This window comes from Thermobia domestica, chromosome 13 (assembly GCF_964235325.1).
Source record: "Thermobia domestica chromosome 13, izTheDome1.hap1.1, whole genome shotgun sequence".
NCBI classification, from domain to species: domain Eukaryota; kingdom Metazoa; phylum Arthropoda; class Insecta; order Zygentoma; family Lepismatidae; genus Thermobia; species Thermobia domestica.
In genome coordinates this window covers 77,245,339-77,271,877 of record NC_137466.1, presented here as the reverse complement: position 1 = coordinate 77,271,877, position 26,539 = coordinate 77,245,339, and the positions used below count along the sequence as shown (strand labels likewise).

General features: G+C 33.2%; 1 protein-coding gene across 1 annotated transcript in view; it reads right to left on the bottom strand.

Moving 5' to 3' along the window:
- Dhc16F (Dynein heavy chain at 16F) overlaps window positions 1-26,539 on the bottom strand; it is a 418,273-nt gene that overhangs the window by 254,218 nt on the left and 137,516 nt on the right. The window contains exons 21-27 of the mRNA XM_081735970.1: window positions 23,766-23,912; window positions 20,099-20,275; window positions 19,041-19,217; window positions 14,274-14,420; window positions 6,726-6,836; window positions 4,477-4,613; window positions 306-496 (exon numbers count right to left, since the gene is read on the bottom strand). Of these exons, the coding sequence (XP_081592096.1) occupies window positions 306-496; window positions 4,477-4,613; window positions 6,726-6,836; window positions 14,274-14,420; window positions 19,041-19,217; window positions 20,099-20,275; window positions 23,766-23,912 (1,087 nt within the window). The remainder of the gene's footprint in view (window positions 1-305; window positions 497-4,476; window positions 4,614-6,725; window positions 6,837-14,273; window positions 14,421-19,040; window positions 19,218-20,098; window positions 20,276-23,765; window positions 23,913-26,539) is intronic.

The window sequence follows — 26,539 nt, the reverse complement described above, 5'->3', positions numbered from 1 at the left end:
GTCCAAAGTTCACTATTTTTAATTCAAGTAATTCTCAATTGCATCATGATGCTGAGTCAATACCGAGTATTATAGGAATTCCCAACGAATGGGACCATGTACACCCACGCCTACATCGTAATTCTATCATAATCATTTTAAACTAACAGAATGAAAAATCTTGCAGCACAAGTTAATGAAATATTGTGTGAAACTACTTTATTCTTGATAGACCTATATATTCATGATCATTTTTAACTGCAAGATATTTAAATTTAAAAAAAAAAAAAAACATACACAACTAGAATTTTTATTTAAATAATTACCAAGATCTAATTGAAGTGCTCCCATAAGACATAAAAAGCACCTATCTGTCAGTGGTGTGATAACAAGACGGTCTGTGGCACCAAGATATTCGTAACCGTATCTATACCATGCACTAGACATTCGCGCTACGCAGTCGTCTATGTCGTCCTCCCAATAATAACGCAGCACTTTCAGCCAATCAAAACTCAAACTAGCGAAAGAAAATGGTGAACTAGCATATTACAAATTCATTTTTGTCGAGTTTTATAGTCTAGTGATGCATAGAGCTAAGTTAAAGTACTATTAGATATTCACAAATTCTACATTCACTTTTAAAAATTGAAGGAAAAATTAATTACTTTGTCATGTATTATACTGACAATTTATGTTTTATAGAGAAAACTCCTAATATAGATGAAGAGCTTATCTTAGTTTAATCAACGAAAGTTATTTATATCACTATTCATTAAATTCAACTACAAGTATAACTTAAATAAAGAGTATTGTAATATTACCGTGCCACAACGTAATAGATGCATCTTATATACATCATATATGCTACGTGCATTAGAATTATTTTATGTACTTTAGCTGCTTATTTCATTTAAGAAAACAGAACTTTAGTTTAAAAAACATGGTAATTACTGAGATTAGAAAACAAATAAAAATTCTATTGCTGACATATAATATTCCATGAGTTGAGTTTACAATAATTAGATTGAACGGCGATAAAAGAAACATCTTACAGAAGCCCATAAAATAAAATAAGATATTTTACTTTGCATAGTTAAGCAAATATAGAAATCGACAGTTAAAAATATAGTGAGTAAAAATTCTTAAATGTTACTGATAAAACCTCTAATTTTATTACAAGGAAAATAAGCAATATCTATTCTTGTGATTTTCATTTTATGTGATTGTAATTCGGCTCTAGTGCGAAGAACCAGTAAACAGTATTTATATTTAACGTGGAAAATACTGACTACATTTAATCAAATATCAAGTATGCAACGACAAAGTAGCCAGTAAATATAAAGTATGTATGAATATCAAGTATATTTCATATCTGATCGAATGTAGTCATTTTTTTCTCTGTTAAACATAAATACTATTTATTATTCTTCACGTTGCAGACACGAACTACAATGAAATGAAATAAAAATCACAAGGATATAACTTACTTTTAAAATATTTACTAATGGATGCTATAGGATACATAATATACTACCTCTGTATCCTGCCTCAATTTTCTTTACATCAGAAAATAACATAGAGGGTTTAACATTCAATATAACTTATTTTCCTTTTAACGTGTTGACTGTCATGTGTATCACCGATGATTACCAGCGGCCTTACTTCCCGGAGTCATGTGTATCATATGTAATTCACAGGCTTTGCAATTTTGTATTTGCAACCGTGTGAATCACCGGTGATGCACAAGCACATAGGTTTAAATGGTGAAATATATTTTACGGTCTTGGTTTCGGCTTCTGAAAGTTATTTCCCTCAAATTATTTCATCATTTTGATACATATTTTCCTCCAATAAAAAATGGTCTGACGATGCATTTCACCCGATTTCGCTTGAGTTGATTGAGTCTAGTTGATTTTGAGTTTAACGTCACTTTCAGCAGCGAGGCTATATGAGACGGGACATGCTGATTAACATGGAATCCGAAACACATGAACTCCCTCCGGGAATTAAATCCAGGCCTCCCATACCAAAGGTGCGTACGCTAACCGCTTAGCCACGAACGTACTCCCCGATTTTGCTGTAGCAGTCAATGTGTTAATAAAACTCGAGAATTTATCATTAACATTTAAGAATCTCTTCCTATTCTTAGTAAGTTTTATCTGTTTATTTGCCTAACTACTGCAAAGTAAAATGTCTTAATGTCTTACTTCCTTTTTATTGGCTTCTGTACGATGCTTCAATCGCCAATCAGTCTAATTATTGCTGTTTTTTAATTAATTAATTTATTTATTTAAAGAAAGAGCACATTACATACTAACAATGAAATATATTCTTATTAAAGTAAAACCACGAGTATCCGAACTACTTAGGACTGAGATTCAATGGACTCAGATAATCCAGAGATCATTGGAAAAATCCATCCATTTCTATAATGCAATGAATCCCGTAATACCGTGCTTATTATTGGGTAACATGTAGTTTTGACATTACGCAAATAAGATTCAAAACGTTTTGTAGAAACGATTTTCTCTTGATATTATCTACCAATGTAAATTATTTTAGACCAGTGATGGGTAAACTACGGCCGCGGACCAGACGTATTTATCCAACCCGCGACATGGCTCCTAACTTGACGAATAAAAACCATATGATTACCAGACGTCTCTTTTTACCCAAACATATTGTCCTTTTTCGGCCCTAGAAATGGGTCGGACGGGATTTAACAAAATGCATAATGTTCTCTCTTTCGGGAATACATACAATTATATATATATATATATATATATATATATATATATATATATATATATATATATATATATATATATATATATATATATATATATATATATATATATATATATATATATATATATATATATATATAAATAGGGGGCCGCGGTGGCTCAGTGGTAGAGCGTTCACCTCTGGTGCTTGGGGTCCCGGGTTCAAACCCTGCTCCCGCCAAGTGAACTTTGTGGTGGACAAACACCGTGTGTGGGGGTTTTCTCGGGGTTCTCCCGTTTCCTCCCACTTTCTTCATTCCACCATTTCATTTATCTCTCATCATCACCGTCTCCTTTAGCCTAACCGGCATAACCGTGGGACGTAAAACTCAAAGATTTCATTTCATTTTTTTTTTCAATATAAAAATAAAAGTGGCCATGTTCGTAAGTTAATAACTCTTGAACCACCCGATTGATCTCAATCAATTTTTGAACATAGATGAAGTTCGAACCTGGGAAGATTTTTATTATTTTACTTTGATGGTAGAACTTAGGGGAGGGGAGGGGAGGAGGAGAAATATATGAAAATGAATAAAACTTTGTTTTTATCATGTTTTCATCATGGAATGTTTTCATCATTTTACCTTGACGGCATAATGTAGGGAAGGGGAAGGGGGACATATATGTACAATAAATAAATAAATAAATAAAAGTGACTGTCTTTGTGACTTCATCACGCTTAAAACACCGAACCGAATAATCAACATAGATGAGGTTCGGACCTGTGGTGTTTTTTATCATCATAACCCTTTGATGGTAGAACTTAGAGTAGGAGGAAGAGAGGGGAGAGATATATAAAATAAATAAAACTTAATAACTCTTGAACCACCTGACCGATCTCGATCAAATTTTCAACATAGATGACGTTCGAGCCTGGAAAGTTTTTTCAATATTTTCACTTTGACGGTAGAATCTAGGAGAGAGGGAGGGGAAGGGGAGATTAATACATAAAAATATATAGAACTTAACTACTGAACCACCCAAACGATCTCGATCAAATTTTCAACATAGATAACGTTCGAGCCTGGAAAGTTTTTTCAATATTTTCACTTTGACGGTAGAATCTAGGAGAGAGGGAGGGGAAGGGGAGATTAATACATAAAAATATATAGAACTTAACTACTGAACCACCCAACCGATCTCGTGGGATAATTTTTATCATTTAACTGATCTCGATCAAATTTTCAACATACATGACATTCGTTCCTGGGATAATTTTTATCATTTAACTTTGATGATGCAACGTAGGGGAGGGGAGTGCGGGTTTGCTAGTTATTATTATTATTATTATTATTATTATTATTATTATTATTATTATTATTATTATTATTATTATTATTATTACAATGGCCTGCCTAAAGATTTTTCCTTTTCCTTTGGCTCCCTCGTAAAAAGGATTTACTCTTCACTGCTTCAGACAATGTCAACACTATCCAATTTCGCATTTTGCCCATAACCAATGGTCACTTCAGAAGATTTTCCCCGGAGAAGGGGGAAGGGACTTTCAATACACAAAAGATGGAAGTATTAGTGCCAAAATACTAGTAATCTAAATTGAGTATGATCGGGTGGGATTTTCCTTCCGGCCCAGCCCTTGAAATCATCGTTGCCCATAACAAATTATTATTTCGAGAAAAGTCAGAATTGTTCGCATGAAAAGTTCGCAGAAGCATAAAATTATATCTGTAGCTTTAATCTCTTGATTTCATACCTTGAATCTACTTGTGCATGCACCAGTCCCGTTACTATATCTCTTGAGTGGACATCAATGGTAATGAGTGCACCAACTACCTTTCTATTCAGTTTTGTCAAATATCCTCTGACTACATTTGCCAGGACGCCTAAATTCTGAAAATAAATAATGTTACGAAGAAATCACTTCTGATATCCATATAAAAACTTAAGGAAAAATGAAAATACTATTTAAGTGGTAGCATATTTATACGTGGTACTATATTTATACGAGATAGTTTCTTCTTTCCAGAAAGTTGGAGAAAAAGGCAGAAAACATGAGTTTTCTTGAGGTCCATAACTCTCTTTATTTATTTATTTATTTATTTATTTATTTTCATCATCAATATCACTTGATTTTATCACCCATTTCCTTCACTCCATAAGACATAATGACAGGACGTCAAATAATGATTTAAATTTCACAGTCTCTGCTGAACATCATATATATAGCAAAACCTCTTTAAATGTTTTGAAGTGAGCTTCATTAATGCATAACACTTTTATTACACCCTATGGTACATAAAGTTAAAATACTTGAAGAAATACACACACTGAGTCAACGATTTATTGGATTCGAAATTTAAATCTAGCTTGTTTTCATTTGAAGTTGCTATACAGATATAACTTTTACTATTAAAAATAACTACTTCCAAACTAAGCTACTCTTTATTTACGGATACGGGTACATGCATACAAACTAATGTACTTCTAATGTACTTTACTAATTTTTATCCCCATGCTACTAAATAATATTCTTCACAGTACTTATGACAAGCCCACTTGCATACTCCAACTTTATTCTTGCTCACACGAACTCTTGACTCATGCCAAAGCCGGCCATCCTCATGCCCCATCACAGACTATTCGCTACATCACATTCTCCACAGATTATTTACTATTACACTCTTCCACATTCTTCACAAAATATTCACTATTACACTCTTCCATATTCTTCACAGATTATTGACTATTACACTCTTCCACATTCTTCACATATTCACTATTACAGAAGTATTAAAACCGTAAAATGTAAAATTAATTAACTATCCACTACGAAATAGTTACAAATCATTACTCATGAAAATGCACTGTCTTGTATCTGGTTTATAACAACGATTTCGAAGCCTACCTTAAGATTCAACAGAAAGTTTATACTTATAATTATATATTTTTCTGTTAATTTACCATTTTTAAAAGAAAATCAATTTCATTCTTAAGATATTAAGAAATCTTAAGACTATGTTACTAATCTTACTCCCAGGTTTTGTAGAGAAGGGAACAAAATAAAACTACTTGTGAAATGGTTAGATATTCCAAAGTTCTCAATCATTGCACAAAGATCTAGAAACATGTTTTCTAAGCATACGATTTTTAACATGTCACCCTCCTATTCCCCTTTCACCAATGAAAGAAAACCATTCTCTTTATATAAAAATTATTTTAACAGAAAAAAAAATCGGAGTGGATTTATGAGATCATATGCGAGTATCCAAGATAAGTACAGTCACGACAAAGGAACAAATATAACATATTAAAGATTTTGAAGACAACGAAAATGCAATGCCTGTATTTTCTAAACATTTATTAGACCATACATACACAGTTAATAATGCTATAATTTTACTCTAGCTATAAACACAAATTGAAATGATTAATAACACAGATTACAAAAATATCAGCATTAAACACCGATTCAGAGGATTTATATATATATAAATAATGCCATAAAATCAAAAAGCAGGGAATTCAATACAAAAAAGCTTGTAAAAATTGACACTGAGATAACTAGCACATTAACACCATGTAGGTGTAAATGGTAAATCATTTTTTTTAATTATCTATCTCAAAAATAAAGCTTTTTATCAAGTTGGTATATAGATAGTACCTTCAACGCATCATAAGTAGCAACTGATTCACAGTTGAATGAAATCTAGATTTATTCTGCCTGGAACGCAAGAAGGAATATTCCATATAAGATATGCGTACTAACATTTGAAAAAATTTCTTTATTTGGTTTAGAAGCAACGCCTTCTTGTCTATAACAACTTCTTATCTTATAAAATAATTTAACCTTTTTCAACAATCAAGTCTAATGAAAGAAGTATTCGCTGCAAAAAATTTGTTCACAGAATTAATATAAAGGATTGCTGCCAACGTTAGTAACTTACTAATTATATTTATTCTCTACTTCGCACATGAAGATATGAAAACGTAATCAATACTTACATCAAAACACTTTTGCTCGAAGTCCCGAACTCCTTGAAGAACATCTTCGGAGGTATCAAAAACTTCTTGAATGTCACGACACCACATTATCTGAGAATCTGTTATTACAATCTGTAATTATAAAGTTAACATTTTTCTTAAAAAAAAAAAATCTTTAAAGCAGGTGTAAGTTAAACTTGTTATTTCTGACTATTGCTAAATAAACAGTGAAAACATTTTTACATTAATAGGAAAATAATAACACTGAAAAATCGTGTTGCTACATATTGAACTTACACTCTCACGATTAGCAGAAAATGTATTTGAATTTAGTGGTTTACACAAGAGGAAATATATACTTTGATGAACTGCTGGAGTCACATAGATTCGAACCCCGATCTTCGGTTTATCGAGCAGTTGATCTCATTAAGTCACCTACTAGCGAAACAGTTATCTTTACTGTCATTGCGCTTCATTTCTCCAACTCAAGTCAACTGGAAATCTGCTGCTAATTTGCAGAAGCAATCCAATACGATAAATATTGCATCTGAGAAAGCATCGACATTTATACACAAAATCACTATTGTATATTTTGGAAATCGTATATCGTATATTACTTATTCTTTCATCTGTACATTTCAAGCTTTCTGCTACTGGCGATTAATTGTTACAGAGAAATGCCATCCTTCAGGTACATTTGTTTTCGTAAAATACATAAGAAACACTAGTCACTATAGTAAAAACAACAATAGAATCACGAATTAATAACAATGCGAAGTGTCAATTATTAGGAAATATATAGTTTAAAATAGCATATGTAGGAATTTTGCAAATGAAAGAAGTGTGGAGAAGAACTGAATAGGTGTAATAATATGTGAATTCATTATTATATGACATATATGCATATATGACTTAAAGACATATATGCATAGTGGCTGAAACTTCAAAAAATCTGTAAGAAGTACGAATCATTTTAATTCAAAATGATAAGTGTTTTTACATTTAAAAACATCATAATATGCATTTGCAAATAAATCTGAAATATTTGTCACACTCGTAAATAATACAGTCACTGTTAATCACAAATATATAAATACATTTGCTAATTAGTTATCTTGGGATGTGTTAGAAACGTAAAATCAAGACTTAAACCAAAACTATCTGGATGAAATGAGATTGTTAATCCTTTCTGAAGAAGCTTAAGAATCTTTAAAAATTGTCTCTTTTTCTTCCTTCAAATACCTATAGGAAAGTTTTCGAACAAAATATTGATACATTACTGGTAGAATGTATTAATAACGGCAGGTATTACCTCATGTATTGGGAACCGAATAAATTCTGGTAGAGAGTATATTCCGAAGTTCCATCAAATTATTTGGATGTCTATCGAAATTTCACTCGCTGTTTCGAATATTTCAAATTTATAATAGGATTTAAATGTAGGAATTTCGTAAGTTAGTCGAAGTGAAATATTTGCTGGATGCTCTTCATGTAGCTAAAATATCCAAGTTGGAAGCATTTGAAATACGGTTTTGGCGCAGAATGCTGGGCATATCATGGGCCGAAAGGAAAAGGAATGAAGACGCACTAAAGGAATCTAATGAAGGACGACAGATTGTGAAGATAATAGGAAAAAGAAGAAACAGCATGCTTGGCCATCTTATTCGGCACTCTGATTGGATCACCGTGTTGATAGAGGGAAAGGCAGAAGGAAAACCAGAAAGAGGAAGACCGAGGATAGAATATCTAGATTTAGTTACGACGAAGAGGCCTTATCAAAGAAAAAAACAGCTCTCCCAACGGAGAGAAACGTTTTAAAATTTCCATGTTGTCCACCAACCTATGGTTGAAGTGAGATAGAAGTTTTTCATGTCACTCAAATATAGTTTTATTCTTGCTAAAGAAGAATTTGTTCCTTTAAAAGACCGTAGTAAGAAAATGGAATGCAAACTGAAAGCATAGCCTAAAGAACTAAACTTCGTCTTTAGAGGCTGGAAGTACGTATGCTGATTAACATATACAGATGATTTGATGGGAGAAACTATTTCATGATACGGAAAAAAAAAAACTCAAATCTTTACATAAGAATAACGTAACTGTATTCATACGTCTAGATTGAATAACTCTGACAACGTAATTGAATAAAAGGCTGTCCTAAGAACAAGTACCCTCATTAAAAACCAATTATGCTTTCTAGGGTAAAGTTTTAGTGTACTTCAAACGTGATAGTCGATATAAACAGTCGTCTTTCTTAGCGATGTTCTGCTCCAGATGTTCACCACATCTTCTTAATATTTTTCCAGGAATTAGTTGGATCAGGGTTGGCAATGCATCTTTCATCACTTACGGTAGAATCGCGCCGAAGTAATTATCTGGATGAATCATGATCTTGTACAAACATTCATAAAATACTTAACGGGTTGAAAACCTGCGCCATCATTGTTTCTTAACCCACTGATATATACATGGTTTCAGAACAAGAGAGCCTCGATTCCTGGAAATGCAGAGAATACCCATACGGCTCTGTCTCTTGTCAATAGTCAATAAATCTAAGAGAACAACAGATGATACTCGGTTGGAATGAGGAAAAGAAGTCGTCAAATGTTTCCTTCTCTCCAGATTTCTTTGGCATGAATCATTTTTTTTTTTTCTTTTATCAGTGTGTTCAGTTGAATCTTTTTCCGACCTTGATTAAATAATAACACACGTAACTAACAACATTTGAAAGAAAATGCGGGACCCGGGCCTTCTTTGCCAAGAACTCCGACGAAACAAGATAATGTTATAGTTGGGAGGGGAGCCAAGTTGCGTAAGGAAACAGTGATTAGTAAAAAAATGTGAAAATTTGTTTACGAAGTGTCATCGATAACGGTGATGTCATAAGTTCCAAAAACTTAAATAAATTATTAGTGCAGGCAACTAGTGTCAGCATTAGTACTGTAAAAAGAATTTCTGAAATAATTGACGTGAACAATTATTCGACACCAACTTAAAAGAAAATTGCAATACAAAAGCCTCAGTTCAACAACATTGACGATTTTACTTGGGATTTTTTGAAAAGAACAGTTTTAGAATTTTATAAGGAAGGCAAATTTCCCACAACGGAAATACTAACCGAAGGAATGTGACTTATGATAACTGTACCGAATATAAATTTCCATACCAATCCACTATGGTTTATCGCGTCCTAGGAAGTATGGGTTTTAAATATAAATCCTCGGTTAAAAAAAAAAAAAAAAAAAAAAAAAAAAATCGAAGTGAATCACCACATATAATTGCATGGTGGTAGATACCTTCGAAGTATCAATAATCTTCGTGCTTAGGGATATGCAGATGTGTACCTCGATGAAACGTGGTTTGATAGCAATTCTTGTTGGATCAAGAACTGGACAGGTGAGTCAGACAATTATGCTGTAACGAGTTCTGGCAATAATTATTGTTATTGTACATTGCTTTAGGTTTTATTGATGATGGTCTTATAATAACTCACAAATTAATGACTGATATTCTAGCAGATAACTACGGCAGCATAAATGCAAGTATCTTTGAGAATTGGTTTGAAGAGAGACTATTGAAACGCCTTGAGACACTATCTGTAATTGTTATGGATAATACCCCGACGAATTGGTTGCAAAATATGGACAAACTGTGCTCCGTTTACCACTCTACCATTGCGTCCTGAACCCCATCGAAATGATGTGGGCAGAATTGAAGGGTAGAGTTTCGTTTCAAACGACCTCTGGGGAGAATAATGCAACCACTCCTGTGTTCATGTGACGCCCGAAAATTGGGTAAACTATATCGAACATGTAGAGAGCATTGAACGAAATTACGAAAACTTTCAATCCATTGTTGATGAAAGGATATAGGTCTGTGTGCAAGTAATAGGTTCTTCAGGAGATGAGAGTGATGATGATAGCTCATAAACAAGCACGATAACAGTGTATTACATTTTAATTACTCATGTGTTAATGCTGAAATGATTATTATTATTGTTGTTGTTAGTAGTAAAAGTAGTAACAATAATAGTAGGAGCGGATAGGGCAGCCAGGCGGCGCCCGGTGTGATCCCTCTCCATGTGCCTCCAAAGTACAACGTATAAAATAACATTTCGAATCAAACGGAACAAGTTTTAAATGGTTAACATCGGTGCAATGTAAACCAAGAAACGTATATTTTGTTTCAAGTGAGGTTCTGAATGTTTAACTGGGTTTCCCCACCTCGACTGTAAACGCAAACACTTCCGACATCTCTGTGCAAGCATTGTTTATTATACATTAGTCCGTATTTGAAATTAACATACGGTAACTGTTTTCTTATGATACTTTGACAATATTGAACGTTTCCATTCCAATTCTGTAATTTCCCAAGCATACGTGTACATGTAGTCTTTTTTAAAAATTTTTTCACGACGAGCAAGCGTATTTTGATTCATCATAGTAGACTCTGCAACATGAAGCCTTCCCCAACCACTCCGCACCCTTATCAACGTCTGTCTCAGCCTTTCAACTAATGGAGTCTGGTTGTTACATACAGCGCCGGGATAATGTGCAGCACACAGTGAGGTGCAAGTGTGCGATAGAAAGTCAGAATTTTCTTTTGAAAGGTAAGAAACTATATACTATGTATTTAAATATGTACTCGTAACAGACTATGGTAATTCATGAAATGCATCTATATAATAATAATAATAATAATAATAATAATAATAATAATAATAATAATAATAATAATAATAATAATAATAATAATAATAATAATAATAATAATAATAATAATAATAATAAGAAGAAGAAGAAGAAGAAGAAGAAGAAGAAGAAGAAGAAGAAGTTAAATCAATCACCAAAAGTAATAAAATATATCTTTATTTCTCACTTATTCTGTTTTTTTTTTTTTCTTGTTTTTTTCTTCTACTTCATGACATAGGACATCCGGCAACATTTACCAACCACCCCGCTAACAAGGGTTGGGTTGCCCGTTTGGTAGTGGTGTGAGACAAGACTCGTGTTTTGAAACGTACAATATATATGTATACACAAGTATGTCCGGGAAGTCCGTAACTTGTTTTCTTTGAAATTAACTGGAATATGGGGTAAGTTCTATCATACACTTTTTCAACGGCCTCCTTCATCCACATAGCCGTCCAACATACACCTTTAATTACCATTTACATATTTGTTATGTTCAATATGAGTAATTGTTATTTACACAAAATTTAACATGTAAGTGTATAATAATATATGTATGATACAGTAACACATACCTTGACATTGTAAATTAGACGTTTTTTCTTGGAAAAAAAAAAGGAAGTGAAGAATATATTGCGAACTCTTCCTAAGCCTAATACTATGTCCTAATACTACCAACTCTGAGACATGTTAATAATCACATTTACATTTTTAAACAGAATTTTGTTTTGCCTTCAGTTCTTGAATTTGTTCTACGAGAGCGTCTTGTTCTTGTTTGTAACATAATTCCATTTGTTTCTTCCTTCTTCCAATTTCTTAACTTCAGTACTTAGTTTCCTTCTTTCATCTTTAATCTTACTTTCCTCTGAACTTCGGATTCGTTTCTGATTAAGGTTTCCGAGCGTCTCCGAGCTGAACGAAGCATTCTTCGATCAATAGAAACAGATTCCACACCTCCATAGTACATAATTGCATTATGTACCCGCCTCTGAGCTACCAGAGAATCTTTCATTTGGTTTTCTACAATAAATGTCTTATTGACTAAGAACCCGCCCTCCACTGAGCCATTGCCGTGGGATAAAATTAAACATATTTTCACAACATGCCACAAATTGGAATATTCTTGTTTCTTGGACATTATCTTTGCAAAGAAGTCATCTAACCTGATGCTGCCCACCTTCTCTTCGTATTCTCTGAAGTCAACTGCAAGAGACTCCTGGATTTCAGTACAGAAAGACATAAATTGACACTCGGCTTTCTCAGGTACAGAATCAGACATTCTGTTACGCTCATGCAGAGTTTGTAGATTGCGTTTCATCCTAGTCTGAGCAAGTTCTAGATTGTTCTCTTGTAGCCTGAGGACCAAAGCTGACAGAGCACGTACTAGTTTGTACTTCAGAGGCTCCTTTCCACAATCTTCTCGATCGCCCAGCAAAAAGTTTTCACAATCAAGCCTGAAAGTTGGGTTTATCTTTATCTGATGCTTTCAGTTCTTTCAGTAGTTCTTCTGTCTTAAAACCAATGTCCACCTTTCTTATTTCTAGTAAATTTTCATTTGCAGTCAAATCCAAAGCAAGTAGCTTCACTGCACTGTCAGCAAGTTACATAATGCTTTGTTTGACAAAATGACTCATTAGATTCCTTAAGAGAGATGTAAGTTGTCAGTATAGGAAACAAACTAATGGCTCAAGACTTTCCTTTAAAATGGTTCAAACTCTGCTGTGACAGTTTTGAAGAAACAATTTACACTTCATGAATTATCTTGCACATTTACGTTCCCTGACTTTCCATGATATTTTACGCAAAATGCATGATTTCCCTGACTTTCCCTGACATGTTTTTATTCATTTCATTTCATTTTATTTATCCTCCATTCTGTACAAACTTGGGAATAATTTTCCGATAGTACATGGGATTCGTCATGGTTAATTGAAGAAGTACATATATTAGACACATTTGCTAAACATAATTCATACATTTATACATTACAGTAATTTGAAATATCATTATACCAATACTACAGCATACCATCATTATACCATATATAAATGGACCTATCTTGTTACTTTGTTACTACTATTTACATTGTGACTATTTCATTGATTATATTCATCTATTGTATAGAAGCAATGTGACAATAGGTATTCTTTTAATTTTCTTTTGAATGTAACATTAGACTTGATTACCTTTAATTTGTTTGGTAACTTATTGTATAGCATAATACCAGCATACTTTACTTCCTTTTCGTACATTGCTGTTCTATGATATGCACGTCACTGTTTGTTGTGTACTCATTTAAATTGGATCTTACAAATTCTATTAAACAATATATATACAAACATGGTAAAGGTAGTATAGCTAGTTCTTTAAAATACTTCCTACAGGACTCTCGGGGTCCTACACCAGCTAGGATTCGTACAACTCTTTTTTGAAGAACAAAAATATCTCTACTTTTTACAGTATTTCCCCAAAATATTAATACATATCTTAATATAGATTCAAATGAGCAGTAATATAATATTTTTGCTGTATTTCGGTTTATAGTATTTTTAATGGTTTGTACGGCGAAACACATTTTTCTTTACCTATTCGCAATTTTTTATATATGATAATCCCATTTTAAATTTGCCGATATATGTACACCTAAAAATTTTACGGAACTAACTTGTTTTATTTCGTTTTCTCCTACTTCCCTGACATTATCTGACTTTCCCTGATTTTCCAGAATGTGGGAACCCTGTGATGCAGGTAACTCTGTTAAAGCAAAGGAGAAAGAAAGATCTACATTTTCTTCCTTTTTCATATGCCAATTATTGCTACACTTTCCACGATTACCTAATTTTTGAACTATTCTAATTAGTTGGAACTGTACATGTATTACCTGAGATGCATGCTGCAACATCCACTTCTCTCGAGGAACGAGTTCGTATTCCGCTAAACCTTGCTTCATAAGCTTCCTTAGAGATATAAACATAGACTCCTCCACTTTACCTAACCATTCTTCAACATTTCCTCGAGCTTTCAATCCCTGAAATTAAAATTTCTGAAAATTGAACTCTGGTTCTTCTATCAGTGTCAACAAACAAGATAAAAAATATTAAGAATTTAAAGTTTGAAACATAATTTATTTCTCCACAAAAAACACGTTAATTGAATTAGTTAAGCCATGCATGTGTAATACATAAATACGAATTATTATGTGCTTACCAGATACCGGTGAAAGCATTAGCACACAACACCGAATATGAAGGCAGCTCTGTTGCTAAATGATTGATCAGTACGAAGAGGGAAAAGTAGATAGAAAAACTAAAAGGACAGTAAGATAACTATGAAATGCCCAGTTAGAATATACACAGTATATTAACCTTTCCATATTTATCACTGAGTTTCTCTTAGCTCAAAAATTAAAAATAAAAAAAAAAATAAAAACCTGATTGACTCGCACAGACAAAAAATCTAAAAGCTTGTTTAGGGCAGTTCTGTTTTTGTTCTACCCCATAAATAAAGGCAGTTTACTGATGAGTGAAAAAAAAAAAATATTGAAAATGGCTGTAACAAATTGCTTTATATTTTGTAAATCAATATTTCATTAACAACCCTACAACATGCTATAAATCACTTTTCTGGGAAACATGCAGAACTAGCAGTTTACTTGTTGGGGTATGTTCTTACCGACATCTTTTTTCAAAAGCGACTCAGCGATTAAATAAATATTTCATTAAAAGCCCCACAACAGGGCATTAGTAATTTTTCTTAAGAAATTCACGAAAATACCCAGAAGAGGTTGTTTACTCTTGAGGGTCAGTTTTCTTCGAACCAAGTTTTCCGGAAGCGCCTTTTATAATTTTATTCGTATACCATAAATAAATGTTTCAGTAAAACTGCAGCGTGGTACTAGTTAATTTAAGAAATAAGCAAGAAAGTTACTTTTACTTTTATTTTATTTTTTATTACTTGACTTTTCAAATAACATTTATTATTAAGGGCATTCTTTGCTACCTGTTTCGTTTCGCATAGAAATTAAAATATTCTCGAGTATTTTTCAGAGCATCTTCGTAAGTAATCAGTCATAATTGTGGCAGGTCACTTGCAGCAACTGAGAAGCTTCCATGCACCACGGTCTTCAGCTATCCTTTTCGTCTTCACGAACGATTTTTGTTTTGATACCATCCATTACCTGTAGCCTCCTTCACCCCATCCCTCTCTCTCCTACCACCATATCCTCAAGTACGTTCCTCATGATACAATTACTTCTCAGCTAATATCCCAACCAGTTTTTCTTTCTCTTTTGAATTACATCTAAAATTGTTCTTTTCTTCTCCACCATTTCTAATACCCTCTCATTCGTTTTCCGGTCGATCCAGCTAATCCTCTCAATTCTTCTCTTCACCAACATTTCGAAAGCTTTCACTATTTTTTCATAGCTTTTGCGTAATGTTCAGGTTTCTCCTCCATACAGCACAATACTTCACACAAAACATCTTATGAGTCTTCTTTCAACTCTTTATTCAAGGAACCACAAAATAAAGATTTTTCTTCCTCCTAAAAACTCCTTGCTTTTATTTCACGTTCGCATTTCATATCATCACTAAGTATCGAAAACTAATCACTTGTCCTATTTTCTCCTTTCCTACTTCTATATTTGACACCGACCGCTTCGTTCGAATCACCATGTCTTTTGTCTTTCTAACATTTATTTTCATCACATATTCTTCACAGCTCTTACCCAAGTTTTTCTAACATTTTATTGATTTTTTTTTCAGATTCCGCAATTAACGCCATATCATCTGCAAATCGCATACATCTAATCATTCTACTTCCTACCGAAATGTCGTCTTTATTATGTAGGCTCTTCTACACTCTCTCTTCTGGATAGATATTAAATAACGTCGACGAGACACATCCCTGTCAAACATCCCTTGCAATTGTACTCTACTCTGTCATTTATTCCCCTATTCTAACACTTACTTGTTGATTCATATATTAGTTTCTTATGAATCTTCGATCTTTCCATCGCAACCCAAACTTTTTTAGAACTCCTAATAGCAATTCTCAGTTCAGGCGGTCAAAACCCTTTCCTAGATCAATAAATAAAATATACACCTCTTTCTCTTTTTCTATAAATCTTCACCAATTAACCTTAATAAGCCAATGCATCTTTTGTGCCATTACCTCTCCTAAACCCGAGTTATTCCTTCTCAACGTCTTCATTTATTTTTGCACACAACCGCCTGTTCAGTGTTCGAAGCATATTTTGCTGCATGTGATATGAGACTAATAGTTCTATAGTCCTCACATCTATCTGGATTTTATTTCTTAGCCAACGTATCAGGATCGTCTTCAAAAAAATCTTTTGGCCACTTTCTTGTTTCATATATATTTCATTACAGAGTCAAAATAGTTATTTCCTGTCATTGTCTCCCACATTCTTAATGAATTCGATTGGTATATCATCTGTCCCGGTTTTCTTGATCTCGCATACAGTTTTATATATATATATATATATATATATATATATATATATATCCCTTGTCATCCTTGCGTATTTCATTTTCTACTTCAACATCTAAGCAACACGGTCTATTCATACTCTCATATAATTCCTCAATATATTCTTTCCATCTTTCTAAGACTTTACTCCTCTCGCTACCTTCCCATTCTTATTTTCTACTGCCATTGTAATACCCTTTGTTTCCCTCGCAGTTCCATAGATTTCACCTCCTTGTACATTTAGTCATAAAACTCCGATATTTAAGTTTTAAAGATTTTGAAAATTTAAATAACCTTGGTACCTAAAAATTCTACAAGGCTCTTAATAATATGTTGGAATTGTTTCTATTATATTTTTCAAGGATTAGAATAGCACGAATTTCTGTGCTTTTCATAATTTAAAATATCGAATTTAACTGTATCAGCTTACATCTCTTGTTTAGTATATTTTATGCATCGTTGGGATCTTTAATAACAATATTTCTTTTATTCGAGAATTGTTACAAATTAAGTCAAATACTTTCCTTCTTTCTCCCATAAACATGTTTAGGTTAAACATGTTTTAAAGCAGTCGCAGTATAATACAAATATTAAAATTATGTCTATTTTTAGCAGTTTCCCGCAATTATTGAATAATATACGAACACTAAAGGCAAATTTAACTCGTAGTAGATAGCAGATGATAAAACTTCACAATGATAGAATACTGCCAAACGTATTGATATCAATATTAAGGTAACAGCTTTCTCATATATATAAGTTTTTATAGGCAGATACATAGGAAAGCTTACTCTCGTCTTTCATCGACTTTTTCCTGAAAAATCAAGGATACTTCATATCGTATGAGTTCAACCGAATTCACCTGTTCTGGATCAAATTTGGCAAGTTGAAAGAGTTTGATCTGCTATACAAGCTTTACAATATTACGATGTGCAGGCTTTCGGTTCTTGGGTTTAGAACCATAAAATTTAGAGTGTGAACTTAGAGAAATTTTTGCAAAACAATTGTAATAAAGATTTGCTTAACAAAAATTAGGAAAACCAAAAATGAATCACAAGATTGCGATCTTGGCTAATAATTAGTTTTTGGATCAGAGACCATTAAATGTGTGAACGGCCCCTATATCGAGTTTTCGTATTTTCTACGGAATAAGCACATCATACTGAGTTAACTGATAGTTTGGGTTTGGCTACACTATATGTAGTTCTTCAGATATAAGGCGTTCAAGAAAATTTATGTTGAAATATATTGGATCTTTTGATCCAAGAAGTCAATGAGGGACTTTTTTTTTTTTTTTTTTCACTGGGAAACTTACATTTATAGTAATTTCAAAATTCTCAAGTAGATAGTAAAAATTCTAATTACCCAATCCTTATCTATAATAGTTCAATAAACGACAGATGTTCAGGTTTGTCAATAATATCTCCCAAAAGTTTCTAAATGTGTCAGGAAAATTATATCCACAAATGCAACACGGATATAATGCAACACGGATGGAACGTTTGGTAACTCCATCGACAATCTTTGGGAGGTGATTCCTTATATGAAATGAAAGAAAAACGTTCTAATAAACACGGGACGAAAAACGTCTTCTTTCAGAATTATGAACCGCCGAAAATTCGAAAATTCACGTTTCGAAACGCTCTGCCTTAGAAACTACAGGACCGATCCCAAGCGGTTTAAGGAATTACAAAGGAACTAGTATGCGAACTATTTAAATATCCATGTTTTAGCATCCTCCATTATCGGCGAAACGAACGCATTATTATTGCTTAAAGGAGTATCTCTATACCTCAATTTCCTTTTTACAGTTCGTTTCGCCGATAATGGAGGATGCTAAAACGGAGGATGGTAAAACATGGATATTTAAATAGTTCGCATACTAGTTCCTGTGTAATTTCTTAAACCGCTTGTTATAGGTACTATAGTTTCTAAGGCAGGGCGTTTCGAAACATGATTTTTCAAATTTTCGGCGGTTCATAACTCTGAAATGAGATGTTTTTCGACCTATGTTTACAAGAACTTTTTTCTTTCATTTCATATAAGGAATCACCTCCCAAAGTTTGTCGGTGGAGTTACCTACCACCCTGTATATTTTGTACCAATTATAAAATTAAAAAGATACTCAATGTATAATAGGTGCTAATGATATACGTACTTTGCCCAGCTCTACTCTTTCTCCTTCAGGTGACAACATAGCAAGGATGTCATTAGTATATTGCACCTTAGCTCCTGGTGGTAGTTCGTCCTTTGGAGTCATTACATCAAATTCAAGCTTATCTATAGCATCAAAACATTTTCTTAGATGCACTTGGACTGCAAATGGATCTCGAGTCTGAAATCAAACAAATGTACGTATGAACATTAAAAAAAAAAAAAAAAAAAAAAAAAAAAAAAAAAAAAAAAAAAAAAAGTGACTGCAAGTTTATACAGAAAAAAGTAACAACTGAAATAACATAAAATTTTATAAATTCTTTTCCTTACAAATTCCCAGGTGCTGAACATTAAAAACTTTAATCTTTTAAACTCTTGTGTTTGAATCATCATTTAATATGAGCTATATGTGCAAAATTTTACTCTTTTAACTCTTTAAAATTTAGCGGCAATTAACACTTATCTCACTGTGCACATTTTGGGAATACGTGCTCTACGATATATTTCGTTATACTTCCTTACTTGTGTTATAATCAGCAGAAATATAATACTCGTAGATATCCATTTCTTTCACTGTTTTAGTATGCTGCACAAAAGATGGTTTAAAAAATCAGTCCTGTAGAATAAATCCTGATGGAAACTCAATTTTAGATGTCCTCATTTAAATAATCTTAGTGCTCCTTTGTAATTATTTATTACGCAATAAACGAGTTTCCATAACTTCGTATCTACTCAATTGCGGAGGTAATGAGTAAGAGACAAGGACACACTGATTATTTTTCTGAAGTACTCGATTTTGAGTTTACTTCTAATGAGATTGTATTCATATACCTATATGATTACAAGAAATTCAAAAATTACAATTCTTCAGGGAGATAATCAGTGTCTTCTTGTCTCTCACCCTTTAACCACCGCTGTTGAGTCAACATTGAATTATGATTTCACTTGATGCATGATTTTGATACATGTTAAAGCACAATTTGCCTCCTTGGTGCTACTGATTTTCAAGAATTTTAATACATTGTAAAATTAAAAAACTTCTTACCCAAAAACATTAACTACCTGAGCCAAAATGGATATAAGTTCATCATTTGACAGAAAGTAAAATCTTGGAAACACAACTCTTTTGGATTCCAAGTATCTCTCCAAGCACTTCAGTATCTGCTCTAAATTCTCGTTACATTGCTTGAATTTCCCTAACAGATCTTCTTGTGTAACCGCCTGCATGGCTAAAGGAACCTGCAGAGAACCATAAGAAATCACTCGAATAAGAACATACTTACAATAAAGTAGTTTGCTGGAAAGGAAAACAATACTTATGGTATGTTGTCACGCTACATGAATCTTGTAGCTGTCATAAAAAAAAAAAAAAAAAAATAATAATAATAATAATAATAATAATAATAATAATAATAATAATAATAATAATAATAATAATAATAATAATAATAATAATAATAATAATAATAAAAAATTGAAACCCTACTATATTTCTCCATGTAAACATAATCTTGAAAGGGACATACAACATTTTTTTCATCTTGCAAGGAGTTGAACCATGTGTAACTTTGTGGGTCGTCTTGCTTGCTACCTGCTATCGCCCTCCTGCTGACATAAAGGAAAAAACAGTTTGGCCACTTCCGGAACAACGGATTCTTTTGGACAGGGAGGGGAAGTGCGCCAAAATACACGTTTTTAATGAGGAGGTTCACTATTTGTCCACTAGAGTGCAGTGCTGCATGGGTAGAGATACCTTTCTTGCTTTTAGGAAGTTGTAACATATAAACAGTACATAGAAAAATCGGGTTGCATTTTTTTTTTTTTTTTTTTTTAATGACTGCTACAAGATTTATGTAAAATGGAAACTTACCTTTAGTGAACTCAATTGTTAGTTCTACAATTTAACATATGTGCAAACAGATTAAATGTTGTTATTGTTTTCATATCTCTTCCTATATAATTTCGCTTAGTAAGGATTCAGTAATGTTTGAAACTTTGAATCATATTTTTAAAGAAATTAAACGAACCTTCACACGGCACACAGAAAACTTCAAATTATGGGGAAAATTTACCCAAGCAAATTTATCTTGAAGTTGATACTAGACAAAGAATATAATAAGTAAATATGAAAATGTGAAATCGAATGCCAGTTGAAGCGGATAGAGACCTGCGCGGATGTTCTGACTGTCAGCTTAAGCAATTAAATAGTGAACGTTGTGATATGCAACGTTCTAACCTATGTACGTCAGAATATAGTCGTTATCAAAAGTCTGAGCACACTACTCTGATTTTTCAATACATCACAATTAAAAGACATGATGTCTTTACAAACATCTGATTATTGGTGTATAAGGGTACGAGAATGCATGATTCTGTTTAATTTGAGACACATTCATTGAAGTAAAACCGTTTAGCGGTAAACAAATAAATAATGAACAGACAACTAACGTCACGCTTTGTCTGGTGATGCACTGTTAAACGTCATCTGATAGTGTTTGTACGAATCCTTATCAGTAGTCTGTTTATTACCACGAATAGTTGTGTGTGTGCTACTCAATCGTGTCATATATTAGTGAATTGGGTGCGAATGTGCACCATGCAATCGTACTGCCTTCACTTGAGTGAGTTAATAAATTAATAGGAAGAACGTGCAAGTACTATAACATGCGGAAGAAAGACTGTAAACTAAGTGTCGAATCACATGCTCAAGTGGTTATTTTGAGAGAAGAGGGTATTCTTTGCGGAAAATCGTTCAGTCTTGCAGATATTAGTCGGAGCAATCCGTTTGACTCTTAAAAGATAGTCACAAACTGGTGTAAATATTGCATGGAAACAAAATGGTCGTCCAGAAATAATAACTTCTCGTAACTACAATTTCAGTAAAACTACAAGCAAACGAAGAGCACGTTTAACCGCTCCGGAAGTAGCAACAGAACCACGGAAGAGCTGCCCCCAAACAATATCAGATGGGACAGTGGTCTTAAATCTGCAGAGTTACGATCTTGGGGGTGATTGCAGTAATGAAACTACTACTTCAAGCAGGAGATATTGGAAAACGGTGCTCGAGCAAAAACATAATGACGGAGCCAATGAACAACGGAAGAGTAGTACTCTGCACTGACGAACCTAAATTTCAAGTTTTCAATTCCCAACGCTACATGTTTGTGAGTTACCTCTTCCGGAAAGTGCTTTCATCCCGACTGTGTAATACTCACACTAAAACACGAAAAGGGTAGTTTCATTGTGTGGGAATGTTCTATAGGCAATCAAACTGGTGATTTAAATCAAATCAAGAGAATAATTGACAAAAACGTAATCACAAAATTTAACTGAGGCACGCAGTTCCATTAGAAACGCCGTAATTTCGTACTACAACAGAACAACAATCCCAAACATTCTCCTAAATTATGCAATAATTATCTGCAAGCAAAGAACAGGCTCACATCTTCACACAAATTGAATAGCCACTAAAGTTTTACGATTTGTCACCCATTGAGCTTTTGTAGGATGAATTTCACATGATAGTAGGTGAACACATGCCAACGAATACTGAATATCTATGAAAATCTCTTCAAAACTGTTGGAGTCACAAAAGTTGGATAAATATGTCAAACAAATAATTGAGATTTCTAAGGCTCTTACCAATGCTAAAGACTGGTATTTCGATGAACGCAAATTTTCTCAACAGATTTGTCACAATGGAAACAGAACAATGTATTTTCGTTTCATTATGTCAACAATGGTATTTGTTTTGCAAAACAAGTCTAACAAACACAGGTTTATATGAATACAGTGTATTTTGTCTGGAATATTCTGAACAATTATTAATGTGCTCAGACTTTTAACAGTATGTTCGTAACAATTGAATAGCAATTCTAAATTACTCTTGCCCTGTCTCACAATTTCCTCATTAAAAAAAAAAAAAAAAACCACCAATGTTAGAATAATGTTGATAGTAGTACAATGTTCATGGTATCATTCAATAGTCTATACACACATTACTATCACTTTAAATGGAATAAGAGAAGAACCTTTGTGATGTTGACTGTTCCATAATGAAAACAAAAGTATTAAAGTACTTGGAGTACAGCATCTATCTAGATTATTAACATAAAATAGACTGCTGGTAATATCCTAGACTTGGAAACGTATGAAAAATATGATAGAGAGCTGAAGTCAAAGGCTGTGGTTCCGTAATCTTCTTAGATAAATTTATTTTAGTTTTTCTGTCTACGTTATTACTGTTTTACTTCTACTCTTTGTTGTATTAGTATGAATAATAGTTGATCCATATATTACAATGTATCCAATAAACTGTATATTTCATAATTCAAATCTACGTATAGTACCGAGTTCAATTTCCAGTGGGGACACTCAGTCGCAAACGAAAAAGTTTTTTAGGTCAGCCATCCGGAGGGAGGTTTTCCTGAGTTTTTCTCACTCATATTAGGCACATGTCGGAATGATATCTCCCATAATGATCCCAGGCTGATTCCTTCCCCACTCCTTTCTTCCTCCCCAATTTTCCAGGCAGTGTGATCGCCGAGGGACGTCATCCCCCCATGTGACGGGCTAACATGGCCACAGATGCCGAAAGCCTAGAAATCTAATTCCTAATCTTAAACCTATATATAAAATATGTGCGTTTTTATTTTCTCAATATTCAGGTAATTTTTCTTCTTTTAAAATTAGTACTAGGAGAATACAACAGCAAATTAAGAACAATCACCTTGTGGACATTCCGCATAATTTCTTTGTAAGTTTTGTCCACCTGAATAAATAATTTAGCTTCCGTTGGCAGTTGTCGTTGAATATCTGGAGCTGAAAAGATGGATTCTAAATACAACCAGTTTCGTTGAACATCCAACCATTCATCCTGCAAATGAAACATTAATTAATTTGAGTGTAAACTATAATATATATTTTTTCCTGTCATAACTTTCAACAAAAGAAAAATAGCAATGTATGTACATTTATCATGTCACTTTGATTAAAATGCATCTCCTAAGGAGGTTCAAAATTTATGCTAAAAGTAGAGTATCTCAGCAATCTCTGAAGTAAAGATGAAACTCGGAATATAAACTCCTCATTACAAATAACTGGAGAGTCTCTCAATGTTTTCCAAACTTGGGATAAGAACTCCTGTGTAAAAGAGCTACAATTTCTTATATTTTACCGAACAACGTCGAGTACTTCATCCTGTAGCTGATTATGTAGGTTCAAATAATTTCTAAAAGGAATTCATCCTTCCTCTGCATATAAATTTTCACAAAAACTTATCATTTTTGAATTCTTATGAGATAGATTAATAATAACAAATTTAGACTATACTATAGATTTGCAAAGCACCTCTTTTCTTTCTGAGGAAGAAACAGCGAATCGCAAACAATACTCACTGTCGCTGCTTAGCTATCTTTCTGACTTTTTCTAAGAGGACATCCATCAAACATAATTAATGAAATTTTAAATATATGGCCAAATAATTAGTGCTCATCTTTATACAGAATTCATTCTTACAAGTAAACTATCGTTTCCGGATTTTCCGAAAAGAATGAATAATGTAGAATCATACGACTCTTGGTTAAATTCAACGCCATTTTTTTCTTTTTTTTTTCAATTTTAGTGAATAATTTAAAAACAATGAAACTTAGAAACTGAGGCAGGTAGTATCTGCAAAATACTGTTACATGAATTAACCCTCGCACTACCTAGGTATTTTTTGTAATGCGGACTACCAAGGGGGAGGGGGAGGATCATTTTGTACCCACCTGTTAAGATTAAATGTATCTCGCAAAAGAAACGAATTAGAAACTCTCATAAAAGTCTACATGACTAAAGTGAATAATAAAATTCCCTGACTTTTAAAGGTTTTCGAGACCAAACAAGAAAATTTTCCAGACAATATTTTAGTGAAGTTAAGTAAACACTATTCCCTAAACACTTGTAGTTTTATAATATGTGTTCTCTTAATTGCGACAGCTGTATAAAAATATGAACAATACTTAAATAAGTACCTATTTATTCCTGTCAAGAACAATATTGTTAAATACAATATATTTTTGATGGCTTCTCATCTCCCCTTATAGTCCTTTCTCTCCACTCCTTGCTTCAATACAACTTATATATATATATATATATTTCAAATACAAAAAAATGTGAATGACAAAACATACATAATAATACATAAAAATGTGTATAACGGGTTTATATTTCATAACACGTACTTGTGAGGTACACTCAGTTACATAAACTGAACTATTCAAGTGATTTACTTCTATTAGAATTTTTATTATTCCAGGACAAGAAGTAAGGCTAATATGCACGATATATGGATACTAACAAGAATGTCGTTGCAAGATACAAATACTGACAAACATTGTGGATTTTAGATTTCTAGATTATAAAAGTATTCTATATTTTGTATTTCTATGTAGAATACTAAATACAGAGTATTTTTATAATCTAGAACACTAAAACCTAAATGAGATTTCCAATTATGATCACGTTACTGAATTTTATCTTAAGATTTCTTGTGTTCATCAACTTCGTTGATTTCTTTTGCTGCCTTTCAAGGATTTTTTCCTTCTTTTTCTTCAGTTCTTGTTACTCTGCAGCTGCTCTCTCTCTTTCGAACGATTTTTCTCTGCCTCAGTTGTTGTCTCTTTCCTTCTGAGAGCATCTTTCCATTTGGCACTTGCATTTCTTGCTATATGAATTAACTGCTTTGAGACTGGCATTGGCTGAACACCTCCGTGGAACGTGACAGCGTCATGTACTATTTTCTGCGAAACTAACGACTCTTCGTGCAGATTATAATTAAAAAAAAAAAAAAAAAAAAAACTCCTTACTCAATGAGGAACTGCGTTTCCGTGTGATATTGCTAGAATTTTCTTAATGAATGCTGAAAAGTTGTTGTTGGTGTCAGGGGCGGATCCAGGAGCGACTTCTGGGGGGGTTCTCATACTGCTACTTTTAAGGGCTCCAAACTTTGGGATGGGTTTTATTTATATAAAATAAGAAAGTTTCCTCTTCTGGGGGGGCGATCGCCCCGATCGTCCCCCCTGGATCCGCTCCTGGTTGGTGTTAGTGTTGTCAAGAATGAGGAATCACAAGTAATTTAAACGATCCTTAGTTACGTCAAAATTCTTCATTCTTGTGATAACTGATATGGAATACAAATTTCACTGTAGAGTCGTTTTATTTCATCAATAGCAGGGCCAGGCAGATGATGATTCTCTACAAGCACTTCCAATGCTACGGTTGTTTGTTCCTCCCCAAGTCTCTTGTTTAAAACAGAATCGGGAAAGAGGCATGCAGTATCAGAAGTAAGTCTGTATTTCAATGGCAATTTACACAGAATCTTCTTACAAAAAAACTGTTAAAATATGCAAACAATCTCTCCGAAAATGAAGGATATCCAGTTCAAATAAGTTTTCTGATTTAAATGCCGTACGTGTTGCAAATCCGACATCAACCTACCTAGTCGAACATAGGTCCTTATTA